Source organism: Artemia sp. Qi Xiang Cuo, chromosome 3, assembly GCF_049724085.1.
Source record: "Artemia sp. Qi Xiang Cuo chromosome 3, ASM4972408v1, whole genome shotgun sequence".
NCBI lineage: Eukaryota > Metazoa > Arthropoda > Branchiopoda > Anostraca > Artemiidae > Artemia > Artemia sp. Qi Xiang Cuo.
In genome coordinates, this window is record NC_142796.1 from 14466380 (window position 1) to 14481051 (window position 14672).

General features: G+C 33.6%; 1 protein-coding gene across 1 annotated transcript in view; it reads left to right on the top strand.

Annotated features, from left to right (window-relative positions):
• Positions 1-8463: 8463 nt before the first annotated feature.
• The window catches only part of LOC148953793 (heterogeneous nuclear ribonucleoprotein U-like protein 1), a 54692-nt gene continuing 48483 nt past the window's right edge, over positions 8464-14672 (top strand). Inside the window, exons 1-3 of the mRNA XM_089085637.1 lie at positions 8464-8558; positions 11369-11570; positions 13794-13863. Of these exons, the coding sequence (XP_088941763.1) occupies positions 11376-11570; positions 13794-13863 (265 nt within the window). The 5' untranslated portion in view covers positions 8464-8558; positions 11369-11375. The remainder of the gene's footprint in view (positions 8559-11368; positions 11571-13793; positions 13864-14672) is intronic.

Sequence of the window (14672 nt, forward strand, 5' to 3'; positions counted from 1 at the left end):
GGATGCTTGTATAAACTTCAGAGGGTGTTCATTTGATTGGAAATTGAAAATTATAGTTCAATGTTTAAGAGTCAAAAGATATCCGAGGGCAACTAGCCCTCCCCCCACACACCCTTTTTCCCCAAGCCCATCCAATAAAATTTTTATAATAGCCATTTCATTAAAAATAGTTCAAAGTTCTGATAAGAAAAATTCCTGTGTCGACGCAGCCTGCCAGGGCCCGGAGGCAGGCGTTATGAGTAATGCTCAAGGGGCATATATAGTTCTTATGGAAGGGATGCTCGTAAAAACTTCAGACAAGGATCATGTGATTGGAAATTGAAAGTTCTTGTTCACGTTTTAAGAATCAAAAGAGATCGGAGGGCAACTAGCCCCCCTCCCCTCCTCCACGCCCTAAAAGCATCAGATAAAAATTGTTGAGATATATATTCTGATAAAAATAGTTCAAGGTTTAGATAACAAAAAACTCCGATGTCAACACAGCCCCCAGGACCCGGGGGTAGGCCTTGTAAGTTATGCCCTGGGGGCATATATGGTTATTATTGAAGGGATGCTCGTATAAACTTCTCAGAGGGCTCAAAAAGTCAAAAGTGATTGGAGTGCAGCACGCCTCCTGCTACACTCCCTTTATTTTTTCCCAGAGGCACTTCATTATAGAAGGGGTCGTCGCATAAACTTCAAAGGGGGCTGCTTTGATTGGAAATAGAGAGTTCTAGTGCCCTTTTTAAGAGTCAAAAGTGATCGGCGACACATCAAAATACACTAATATGAACTAATTAAACTTAGCAGAAAAAGGGACTTGGGGTCCGTACGAAGAATAGATCCTCACGAAATTCAAAAACTTTTTACCTACTTTTTTGTTTTTCCTAACAACGTTTTACTTAACTGTACCACTATCATCCGCCAATCCCCCCCCAAATACACAAATATATAACAAGAAATACTTATTCTAAATGAATATGTAACTTGGGCTATATATTTTTTCAGACTAGAAGGGGGGATAAAGTAAATTGAGACACTCTCAGGAACGATATAGATAAATATTAGAAAAATATATATAATAGTTTTTAATATTTACAATTAGCATATAAATGAGGCTATTAACAATGAAACATGTCACAAAGACAATCGATCATTTCAATGACAAAATGTTATCTTATATCCAATTTGAATCTGATTTATTGGTTTTACTTATATTTGAATGGTGGAAAAACCAAGAAAGGTAAAGACACGCGGTAGACATTTGTTTGTATTCAAACATAGTATTTTATAATTCACATTAAAAAAATATGTGTTAACACCAGAACATATTGACTCTCATTTAATCGTCAGTCCTAGACAGAATTAGTTCAAAGGAAGGGGGTGGGATGGTTGTAAAAATTGATATTTAATCAATTAAAAGTAAAGAATTTGGGATTTTACCAGGGGGTATTTACCATGAAAAAATTTCTGACGGATTGGGAAACTTCTCGGGAACGGCACGCCGGTTCCCTATCTAACCTGAAGATTCCATAAATTATTATAAATTCAGAGGAAAAAGACAGGAGCGGTAACTTTTGTTCAGGAGGTTCTTGGGAGAGGTTGGGGGAAGAGGTTCTACCCAACTTTCTATATTTCGAATTAGTGGAGAGGCAAAGGCTCCCCAGCTACAGAGAATATTTCCTCACGAACAATGATCTAACGTCAGGTTCAATAAAAAGTTTTGCAATTAGGTTCAATAGATTGTCAAATAAAAAAGAAAAAATTGTCACTTTTGTGCCCAAAATATACTTCTGAGTGGCCTCCTCTTAAGAAATTATTAAAAACTAAAAAAAACCTTTTAAACTACTTATTTATCATTCTTAGGAGTACTTCAGTTAACTTTACCACAATCTTCCGTTGCCCTCCCCCGCAAATACTAAAATATATAGGCCTAACCAGAATTAATCCTACTTATTTTCAATGAATTTACGATGCTTGATTTTTTCTTTAAGTTTATTCAACGACTAAAGAGGAAAGCCTACTTTAATTTAGCAACGAAGAAACTCAAGGATAATATTTAACTTGAGCTATATATTTGCACATTAAGAAAGACGTTAAGTAAAGGGAGGCAGTTTAAGGAACAATATAAATAAAAATAAAAAATAAATTAAAAGAAGTTTTCAATTTTTTCAGTTAGCCTACATAAGGGCTCTTAATTAATCATCATGTTTAGAGAACAATTCTTTCTCCATACTATGCAGAAAATATCCATTAAGAAAAGAACTTACGGTATCCGTTTCCATTTTTTCAAAGGTTTCAATAACTGTAACTATTATGTATAACTGTATATAGAAACTTTGAGGGGACGTTAAGACATATCAAAATAAACTAATTAGAACTAAATAAAGATTTGGCTATACAACTACACCCAGAAATTCTCTCAAATGAAATTCTTGAAAATGCTAAAATAATTAAAATAACTGTCATACTTAAAATAAGGTTAAAATACATACTCTGCGATAGATGCAAAATTGCTTTGGCACACAAAATCCAATTAAGGTCAATTCCAAACAGTCATGATCTCTTTGTGTCAGCAAGTGAAATGGTCTAACCACCCTTATTGAAGCTATTTTTTCAATCCGTTCATTGTTGTCAATCGTCCACAAGTTATACAAGCTGTCTATTGTTCATATATAAGGTTTTTATCAAAGCGGTAATCGTATAGACTATGAAAAAGCCTCATTCGATTTAAATCGAAAGTTCTGCATGTTCAATTGCATATTCAACTTCAGTTTCACTCGTTTCAAGATTTATTTATTCATTTACATTAATGTCTATTGTATGTTTGTTCGCATTGATCATTTATTTAATTTCTGTTCGTTTTAAGTTTCATTTATACTTCAATAGGAAAATATTTTTTTTTCGTTTTAAGCTTGATTTTCATATTCAATCTAAGCATTCCTCGCTTTAAAATCTATTTATTCATTTATATTATTACTTGTTGTATGTTTTTTCTATGATTGTTTGTTTAATTTCTGGATTTCATTTATTCTTTTATAGTAATTTCTGGTTGTTATGAATTTGAATTTTAACAGGTATCTGCTGAGCTTAAGTTTAAAATGGACTTTATTTTCTTTGATAAACTTATTTTTCGGAATTTTTTTTTAATTAATCATATAAAAACTCTACAGTGAGGGTTTCAACCTCCTATGTACAAAAATGTTAATTTTTTTCCTGAGATGAATGATCATGAACGGGTTTTCATTTGTATTGTTTTTCTTTTTTCCAAGAGTGATCATATCATATTAATGGTTATAAAATATTGGAAATGGCTTGTTGAAAAGGAAATTGGAAGCTCTAGTGCAATTTTTAAGTGGGTAAAACGATTGTGCCACAGCAGAGTGACATTTTCCCCATTTTTGTAGCACAAAACACTATTTTCTCATAATGAGTGTCAAAACCCATCAAGTCAAAGTTCTGAGGTAGTCAATTTGTTCTAAATTACGGAAAAACTACACATCGAACTTAGTACTTTAAGAAGCACTAATGGTGGCTAAAAGTGTTGTCGTAGAAACTTCAGAAAGAGCTCATTCGGTTGAAAATTTAAAGGGTCAGTGCCCTTTTTTATAGTCAAAAGTGATTGGAGTGTAACTATCCCTCCTATCATGCCTACCATTTTCCCAAACACATCCAATAAAAATTTGAGATAGCCATTTTGTTCAACGCAGTTGAAACGTCCAAAAATCATGTTTTTGAGGATGACAAACCCCCTGCAGCCCCTAGGGCAAAGATTGTGAGTTATGCCCTTGAGGCATATAAGGTCTTTATAGAAAGCTTTAACGTAGAAACTTCAAAAAGGGTTCATTTAATTGGGAATTGAGAGGGCTAGTGCCCTTATTAAAGTCAAAAGCGATCGGAGGACAAATGCCTCCCCCGCCCCGCCCCTCATTTCCTCAAACACTTCTGATCAACATTTTAATATAGCGATTTTGTTGAGCATTGTTGAAGGGTCCAGAAATTATGTCTTTTAGTATGACAACCCCCGCCTCCCCACAGCCCTCAGGGCTAAGGCTGTAAGTTATGCATTGAAGGTATATAAGGTTTATATAGAAAGCGTTGTCGTAAAACTTCCAAAAGGGCTCATTTGATTAGAAATTGAGAGGGTTATCGCCATTTAATAGTCGAAAATAATTGGACACAGAATCACACACACACCCCGCCCATAATTTGCCCAAACACTTCTGATAAACATTTTGATATAGCCATTTTGTGCAGCGTAATTAAAAGGTCTGGAAAGTATGTCTTTGAAGCTGAAAATCTCCCCCCCCCTAGCCCCTCAGGACAAGGATTTTAAGTTATGCCCTTGAGGCATATAAGGTTTTTATAAAAAGCGTTGTCGTATAAACTTAAAAAAGGGCTCATTCGATTGGAACTGGAGAGGACTAGAGCCTTTTTTATTAGCCGAGATTGATCAGAGGGCAAATGAGCCCCCCCCCCCCACCACGGCCTTCATTTTCCCAAATACTTCGAATCAAAACTTTGAGACGGCCATTTTGTTCAAGGTATTTGAAAGTTCCAGAAATTATGTTTTTGAGGATAAAAAATCCCCCCAGCCCTCAGGGCAAGGATTGTAAGTTATACCCATGGGGTATATAGGGTTTTTATACAAAGCGTAGTCTTATAAACTTCGGAGGGTCCTTCATTGGATTGGTAATCAAACGCTCTAGTACTCTTTTTAAAGGCCAAAGTGATCAGACGGCAGCTACCCCCCCTTCACACACATACACCCACGTAGTATTGTCTCGAAATGCATCTAATAGAAGTTTTGAGATAGTCTTTCTGTTCAAAATAGTCTAAATATCATATAATAAGGCTTTTGGGTTTGAAACAAACCCCAGAGATCAAGAGATGTAAGTTAAGCCCAGGGGGTATTTAAGGTTTTTATGGAAGTGGTGGTTCTTTAAATTTAGAAAAGGCTATTTTGATTGAAAATTGGAAGTTCTAGTCCATTTTTAAGCTTCAAAACTGATGCAGGACATTTAGTCCCCCCCCCCAAAAAAAAACTGTCTCCGTTCACACAACGTATCTGATTGAAATCGTGTGATGACAATCTTCTTTAAAATAGTCCAAAGAACATATAACAATGCTTCCAGAGTTGGCACAACCCCCCAGAGTCCTGGGGCAAGGGCTTTAAGTTGTGCCCTGGGTGCATATAAGGTTTTTATGGAAAGGGGGTCATATTAAATTCAGATGGGCCTCATTTTATTTTAAATTGGAAGTCATAGTGCCCTTTTTAAGAGTCAAAGTGATTTTGAGAGAACCTTCTCCCTTCACGCCCATCATTTCCCATAACAAATATCCAAACAAAGTTTTGAGACATCAATTTTTTCAGCATTGTTGAAAGGCTCAGTAATTATGCGTGGCAATAGTTGCACTAGCAGTATTAGTAGCAGTATGCAAATAGCACCTTTTTTCAACATTCCCTTGCACACACGATGAAAATTTAACTTAATACCATCAACCGGTCTCGAAGCATTACTGATACATCCTCTTGACAACCTATATGGGCATAGTGTGATTCGATTTACTTCAATACAGTCACAAAAATGCCCAAAATTTTCACCCTAATACCTTTAGGTTTATTAGTTGTATTAGTAGCACCAGTAACTATAGTAGTATAGTTAATAGTAGTAGTCTTAGCCTTACTAGCAGAAGTAGTAGTAGCAGTAACAGTAGCATTAGTTGTAGGAGTAGAAGCATTAGTATTATGTTGCAAATATTGTCTTTTGGTTCGTTCAACCTCCCCCACAACAAGCGTTGTAAGTTTTACACACGAAACTGTTCCTTAGATATTGCTTATTCGCCCGTTTGACAACCTGCATACTGATGGTAGGTTGTCATCCGTAAAACAGAAATATTCTCTAATGCCTACATAGGCTGTGGATTTTGATCTAGCTAGAAGACACTGTGTGTATTCATTTTCTGCTTCTAAAATGCTGCTTCTACGGTTACTGTAACTAACGACACTAATGGCATTAAATTGAAACTTTTAGGAACGTTTAGGAGGAGTTTCAATTAAACGAAAAACCTATATGCATGCATGTATTAAAAGGGCATATAAGCACTATAGGGCACATAATGACATGGGCAGCGATTCTCTATCATAGCTAGTAGTATCATTGATATTTTAAAAGATCTAATTTGAGTGAAAATTAAAAGTTCTAGTGCCCTCTTAAGAGTCAAAAGTGATTGGAGGGTAATCAGCCCTCCTCTTTAGCTCATAATTTTCCAGACACTTCCAATCCAAATTTTAAGAGATCCATTTTGTTCAGTATAGCTGAATGGTCTAGTAGCGTTATCCTTATTTTTTTTGAGTAGGTCAACCTCCCCCAGCTATGTAATTTGACAATTATACTTAAAACTAAAAGTTGCTTTAAAATAAAATCAAAACACCCTGGTTGCATTCTGGTTAAAAATAATACATCTCAGCAAAATACGAAGAATGACTGAAGGTATTAAGTTCAAATTTTTTTAGCTACTTCTATTGCTACTTCTTCTCTTAAAATTTTACGAAATCAAAACAGTGTAAGTGTGTATATCAAGGCTTTTAAAGAGCATAAATATAGTTTTTTGGGAATAGTATTAACTTTTATTTATCAGGTCAACTAGAGGATGTATATGACTAAATTAAACGCTACTATTTGTGTCATTATTTTCAAAAGAGTTTATGTTGTTAAAAATTACTGATAAAGTTTTTCCAGAATATAAATTGTAGGCCAAACTATAAATTCTAAAAGGAAAGCCGGAAAGATTCAAACTAATATTTTCTTTTTCCCTGAAAAAGACTATGTCAATATAAAACGAACAGAAATTAATTTTAAAAAAAATTTCCCACAAAATAAGTTATTCAAACAAAAGTAAAGAAGTGCATTAAACCAAAAATGAACAAAAATAAAATCAAATAATCTACCAAGCTTACAACTACAACAAATCAGTATCAATAAAAAAGTGAAACCCAAAACGAACAGAAATCAAAATAAATATCAGAGTCAAACTCAAAATGAGCAGAAATTAATATGAGTAAGGTTAAAAACTCCTATGCTTCCTAAAAGCCAGAATATAATTTGTACTTTACTTAAAAAAGTTCTGTTTAATGTTTTCACTTTTGTAACTTTAAGAAACAAAAAATTAATTAAGATTTTAAGGAATAAATATCAACATATTTATAATAAACTGACAATGCGCATTTTTCGGTAGATTCATTTGATTTTTTTTAGTAGAGTACAAATTATATTCTGGCTTTTAGAAAGAATAGGGGTTTTGAGCCTAACTCATATTAATTTCTGCTCATTTTGAGTTTTAACTCTGTTTTTATTTTAAATTCTGTTTGTTTCAGTTTCACTTATTTATTGATACTGTTTTGGGATACTATCATGCTTGGTAGATTATTTGACTCTATTCTTATTCATATTTGGGTTAATGGAGTTCTTTACTTTTTTTTATAACTTATTTTGTGAAATTTTTTTTTTAGTTAATGACGGAAAGAGGCTTCAGGGAATTATTACACAGGGGTAGGGTAGTCAAAGAAACCGATTGCAGGTTACAGCACCAGAAATCCAAGCATAGAACAAGTTTTAATTTTCAGATTTTCGAAAGGTTTTACAAAGTAGCCATTTAGAATTAGATATGTTTCAAGGATATTCATTTTAATTCCCTATTTTATAGGATCAATCCGATTAGGATACGGTTTAAGGTATTAGTGTTGGTAATTTTGGTCAAGAAAATGCTTAGGATACATTAAGCTCCATGTCTTGTTTTTGAAATTATGGATGTCTTGTAAAAGAAATTGTAGATCCCAAGACATCTAGCTTAGACAACAGAAAGAATTCCAGTAAGAGCTGATACAAATTTTGGTTTTTGAATTTTTTTTTAATATAGGACAAGCCTCAGTCGATCGACGGTGTGCCTACGACCAGTTTAACTGGTGCATCACCAAATGAATTTCCAAACCACCGGTGGTGTGCTACCTTCGTGCATGATTGCGTCTACTGCCGCCGAATCAAAATTCGGTGCTGCTTTAGCAACTATTTGTACTGTCAGATCAAATTCTGAAAGTTTCAGACTTACACAACAAAATTTCTCCAGTACCTTTTAGAGAAAAAAGAGTTATATCATTTAAAAGAAAATATCTTCTTCTGTCTCATTTTAGGAAAGAGTTTTAGTTAACAATAAAAATAACTACATTTATTTCAAAATAGTTGATTTTCTCTTCTGAGATTGTAAGACAAATGGATTCCCATGATTTTCTGCCTATAAATATCCTATTTGATTTGATCCACAGGGTGGCGAGCAATGGTTTCAGTTGCGTGTCCTTATAATCCGCAATGTTCGTCAACAAGACCGCTGTTTGTCGCTAGAATACGAATTTCTTGTTGATCAACAGCATTGGCATAAAAATGTGTCTGAAAAGGAATACACCCAATAAACGCATTTACAAAAACAATCATCATTTTCATTGATTTTAAGAAGAATTCTAGATTACGGCCTTCATTTTTGTCTTATGTAAGATTGCCGGAAAGATTGACATTTTTTGAAAGGTTAAACTTATATTTGGTCCTAGTCCTTAGCTCGCCTTATCTTAATAGATTTAGATTTTTCTAATTTCTTTAAAGAAACTATTGGTGAAATTATACTAAAAGTTTTTTACATGTAACCATGAGTTGTGTTGCTGAGGTGCTGGCAAACAGGTTTATTTGGCTGCCATTGTTTTAAACAATGCTTGTTTTGGAATAATTCAAAAATTAGTAGGAGGTATACAGAGTGAAGGCTCTCTGAAGCTTCTACTAGCCTAGTCTATTTTACTCCCTCTCATCCATTGTTGTTGCAGTTTAATTTCTTTAGCTTAGACAGACAGACTCCTCTTTTAAGAAATAGACAACTTAACAAACATCACAAATTGTAAAACTGGGCATTGTTTGTTACATAGGCTAACATAGAGGTCAATATATACCAAATCATATTATTGAGTTAGGACTAAAGTGAATACACCATTTGATGCCTTTTTTTATGCTGATTACGAATATAATAAGCATTTCTTTAGGAAATGAATTTCAGCCCCCCCCTATATATGCCAATTCAGGGTTAGGTTAGGTATAGCCTATATAGGGGGGGGGGCCGAAATTTATTTCTCTTAGAAATGCTTATTATATTCGTAATCAGTATAAAAAAAGGCATCAAATGGTGTATTCACTTTATTTGAAACTCAATAATATGATTTGGTATATATTGACCAACATAGCCTTGTGTAGCTGCCCTATAAAATATATAGGCTAGTCTAACTGATAAAATTATGTCAAGATATTCCTTATGGAGGAGAGCTTGAAGGCTTTTTTCTACCATCCAAGCAAAACTGTTAGGGTATAAATTTAGAATCATTAGCCTACTGCTCATAAAGAGACATGTTAGAAAACAATTCTTAGGCCTACTTCATAATAGGCTATGCATAATAATCCTAGTTAACAAATTTTCCAGGGGAGCACCTTTATCATCACTATTTTCACTGTTGTACAATTATTTTCATCAAAATTGTGAAAAATAAACATAGGCTGTTTGATTACATTTTTCCATTTTCAAATATTCTATACAGTGAAGCTCATCACCATCAGTGTTTTTCCAATACTGCAACATTCTCCAATACTATGGTATTCCTGATAAGCTCATTCAAATCATTGAAGCCTTCTACAAAGACACAGAATGCTATATGAAGACAAGTGATGGGAGTACCTGTTACTTTTGTATCATGACAGGGGTGAAACAAGGCTGTATTCTATCACCACTGCTATTTATTTTTATTGTTGATTATATTCTCCAGACCTACAATGGACATGGGATCCAGTTAGATAATAAGACAGTCAGAGATGTTGATTTTGCTGATGAAATCAGCCTCCTAGAGTCCTACAAACAAAAGCTCCAGCATTGCCTTAACCAAGTCAGGGACACTGCCAAACCTTTTGGCCTTAAGATAAATACCATCAAAACAAAAAGTATAGTAAACACTAGATCTCTACTCAACCTACAATGCAATAACCAGATGATAGAGCAAGTCATAGAATTCAAGTACCAAGGAAGTACCATCCCCAATTCAGGATTGGGTAAATTTTTACCAAATCATATTATTGACTTACAAATAAAGTGAATATACCACTTGATGCCTTTTTTATGCTCTTTTCAAATATGTTAATAATTTTTGTTGGAAAAAAATTTTACCCCCACCCCAATACATACCAATTTAGGGTATATATTTGCACATTAGGGGGGGGGTAAATGGGAGGTAAGTTTAAACTTTACCCCCACCCCCCTAATGTGCAAATATATACCCTAAATTGGTATATAGGTTTGGGGGTAAAATTCAATTCTGACAAAATGATTATTAAGTTTGGAAAGAGCATAAAAAAGGCATCAAGTGGTATATTCACTTTATTTGTAAGTCATAATAATATGATTTGGTCAAAATTTACCCAGGATTGTGTCAGTGAGAAGTCAAGTTAAGAATCTGCCAGGCTAATGCATCTCTCAGGAAACTGTCTCAAATTTGGTGCAGCCAGAAGTACTCTCTCCAACTCAAGCTGAGGCTGTTCAACAGCAATGTCCTCTTGACACTTTGCTATGGTTCTGAAACTTGGCACACAGATCAAATACTTAAAAAGAAACCATGTGTGAAATCATGTGCTTAAGATGCATTCTAAATATCCGCTGGTAACCAAAGTGATCAAATATAGGAAGTGGAGATACCTTGGTCATGTGATCTGCATGTCTGAAACTTGACTATAAAAGGTTGTCCTTCAGTGGCAGCCATGTGGTACCAGAAGAAGAAAATACCCTACAATTCAGCTACCAGGCTGACCTTGCAAACCTCAATGCCTCAATTCAACCTGAGTGGTTGGCAATGTCAGTTTTTGCCCTACAGTTGGGCAATGTCAGTTTTGTTTTAAACTTGCAGTGCCACTGCATGTTTTAATGCTGCTAAATTAACAAGTGCTTTTAAGTATCTGATGTGCCGCTAGTCTTTAATCTTGCCTTATCACAATGTTGTTTAGACCAATTAAACTTTTTTAATGACTCAATAGAGAATATGTTATCCTTTGTGTACTCTCTGAATTAATATCCTTGAAGATGTAAGAAAGAGATGGCTTCCAGTGCAATTTTACTGGACCTGTGCACACTTTGTATACATGCAAAATTTGAGCTTGATCTTGAATTTATTATTCTGTTTTTTTTTTTTTGTTTTTTTTTTAATAGTTAACTTTCTGCAAACAACAAAAGTTAACCTATGGAAGACAATTTTCAATTTATTACAGACCAAAATCTAACATGCCAAAATAGCCACTAAAAATATAATTTTTTTTAGCACCAAAATGGCTCTCTCAGGGGATGATATTGAAAAGATGAAAGTTGCTGATTTGAAAACTGAGCTCACTAACAGAGGGCTAGATAGCAAAGGTCTTAAAAAAGACTTGGTGGAAAGATTAAAGGCAGCAATGTTTGGGGAAAATGGAACAGAAGCATCCAGTGAAGGTGCTAAAAAACAAGAAGCAGAAGGGCCTGAAGAGGTGAGTTAGTTAGAACATAATACTTTAAACATGAGAGAGAGAGGTTCAGAGTTTTCTTCAGGTTTTTACTAAACAGGAGCTCCTAGGCATATGTTGGGAGTTTCAAAACCAAGGTAATGGACCATTTGCAGTTAGGCTCCCATTTAAGTTGACATAGGAGTGCTGATTTGTGAAAATGTGGTGAGGGGGTAATTTTTTCTGTGAAAATACCAAAAATCAAGGCTGTATCCAGGGGGGTTACCCGGTATGACCCCCCCCCCCCCCAAAAAAAAAAAAAAAATTTGACCAAGTTGAAAATAAGTCGAAAATTAGTAAAACCTAGGTAAAAATCAGTATAATTAGTCCAAAATTGAGTCAAAAATTAGTAACCCCCTCCCCCCAAAAAAGTCAAAAATTAGTATTAAGTATAAAATTAGTGTTTTTTGCTATTTTTCAAGTTTACTTCTTGATTGAAGTTTTAAATTTTAATTTATTTCTTTTCAGAAATGACAGGTGTCATTACTGAATGGTATCTTCAAAAAAATCCTTAAAAGGCTAGTTGAGAATTTGAAAGTTTATTTTTGAAATAACCAGTGAATTATTCAGATTTCATAAAAAAAATTTTTTTAGCATGTTCGTGGTTTTTTAGGAAAGCACTGTTTATCACACTGATACCCTTTGCTTTAGGGTTATTCAGAATTACATGGCAGGAATGTTTTATAAGGAAGCATGAATCATTAAAATCTCCAGAGTAGGAGCTTCACAGGGATATATATTCTGTGAACTTAAACAGACTGTGACTCAAGCTGACTGTACTTAAAGACAAGACCATTCTTTTACCATTTAGTAACTGCTGTTGAGTTTCTATGATGTTTGTCCTACTTCTGAATATATTTCTTTTTTTTTTGCACTACAGTCAACCAATGGTCAAACATATAGTTTTGAAACTATCCAAAAACGTTGGTTAAATTAGGATCTAACTTTACCACTTACTAGGACAGTTTGAATTATATTTGATGTAAACAAGATGGTATAATTAATATTATATTTTAGATAAATTACTTGCGCTCCAACTGTCAATATCACTGTCAATAAGGATACAACTAAACTTCATAGACTTACTAAAAAAAATTACACCAACTATAGAAAGATGTAGGGGAGGGGGAGAGCAACAATTTTATTTTAATGATGATACAAGTCAAGGTATTTTCCCAAAGTGTAAGATTTTTTCTTGTGTTTAATTTTTTGGATAAATATGTATTAATGGTACTTCTAAAAATCTAGGGGGGCATTCCCTTTATGTATTCCTAATTCCTAGATGGGTATGTATATGATATAGCACCTATGTTAAGTTCTTTATCCATTGATGCCCTGTTGAACTGGTCTCTTTGTTAGTTTTTTTTTCAGCTTAGTGTGGGACAATCAGAGACAAGTGACAGAATAGACAGGAAATATATAATTTGGGCTAAATATTTGCACATTAGGGGTGAGGGGTAAAGTATTAGGACAGTTTGAAGTTAAAAAACAATTCTTACTTCATAATATGCAGAATAATTGTGCCTAACACATTTTGCATGCAGACCTTCTATGCTTTACCCATCTCTCTAATGTGTAAATATATAGCCCAAATTTGTTTCTAAGGTATTATATTTTGTGATATTTCATTAGGATTAGTCAGAGAAGCAGGTTTAACTTAGATGAAGAACTTAACATAGGAACTATAACATACAAATACCCTTTGATGTATTGTTTATTCACAATTTAAGGTGGTTTATTTTATGTTTTCAACCAAAAATACTTTTGTTAAAGTAGTATTAGCTGCTTTATTTTTTTTTGTGACATGTTCATGATGAAGCTGTTGTGGCAGATGCACATATTCTATGTCTACTCATTAAATAAATGCACTGCTATTTCCTTTATAGAAAAAAGAAATAAAGAGTAATTTTGCTGTAGCTTATGTCAACATGCTGAGATTGTCAATACTGTAAATTTAGTTAAGAAAACTATAAAACTGATAACTTAGTTATTTAAAGGTATTTATATGAAGTTTCAATTTGTGAGAAAAGCTATTGGTATATAGGAAATTTGACAAATTTCAAAAAAGTCATTTCATAATACAATTATCCAATTCTCTTAAAATTCATAGGGTTTTCTTAAGATGTAGTGGGGCTGTCAATGGTTCTAAGTTTGGCTGTGAATTTCTCAATAGGCATTTAATTATTTTATTTTTTTTGCTTAATTTAGGATGAGTCAATGACTGAAGAGCAAGACCAAACAAAGGAAGAAGAAACTCATGAGACAAAAGCTGTGGAAGGTAAGGCAAAAAGTTCAAGCTAGTTAAACATTGATAATTCAGTTCCATATGTATATTTTTCAGGTATATGGAATTGCTTATAAGTTATAAACCAACTCAAACTCCATTCAGCCAAAATTTATTAAAACAACTCCATGGTTCCAACTTCACATCCCTGTTTTAAAGCTTACTCCAACTCCACAGCCCTGTTTTTTGTAGTTATGTATGGATAATCCTGCAGTTGGTGTTTGGAATGGGATATGACTTTCTTTCTCAGGGGGGTTGAATGAATTTCATCTTTATACCAAAATGTTTGGATTGTTTCCCTGTTTTCATGGGGAATTTCATCCTATGTTGGTACACTGGGTGTCATTCCTGATTTACTGAAGATTGAAGTGTAAAAAAATTTAATATATAATATTAAGTTCCAGGAAAATTGGTTTTTGGTATCAGTATGTTTTGTTACAAATATTTTAGCCTTACTAGCCAATTATTTTAAATATTCATGTTCAATGTGTTATTTCTTTTTTATGTAATTTGTAAAATTCATTCTCACTACTGAATTTTCTCACTTACTTTATTAAGCATTTTCTGCCTTTTAAGCTCATTCTTCTAATTCTCTAACCATTCAAAAGTCCAGATTGTCATTTGTACTTTGTGAATGAAAAATATGTTGAGCAGGTTTTTTTTTTCATTATAACATGTAAAAAAAACAGCTCAACACACAAGAATCCAGAAAATCCTTTTCATGCCAGTATGTTTGTGACACTAAGCTTTTTTACTGACTATATATAACAGTAATTTTCATTGGTTTTATCTCCTAAAAAAAA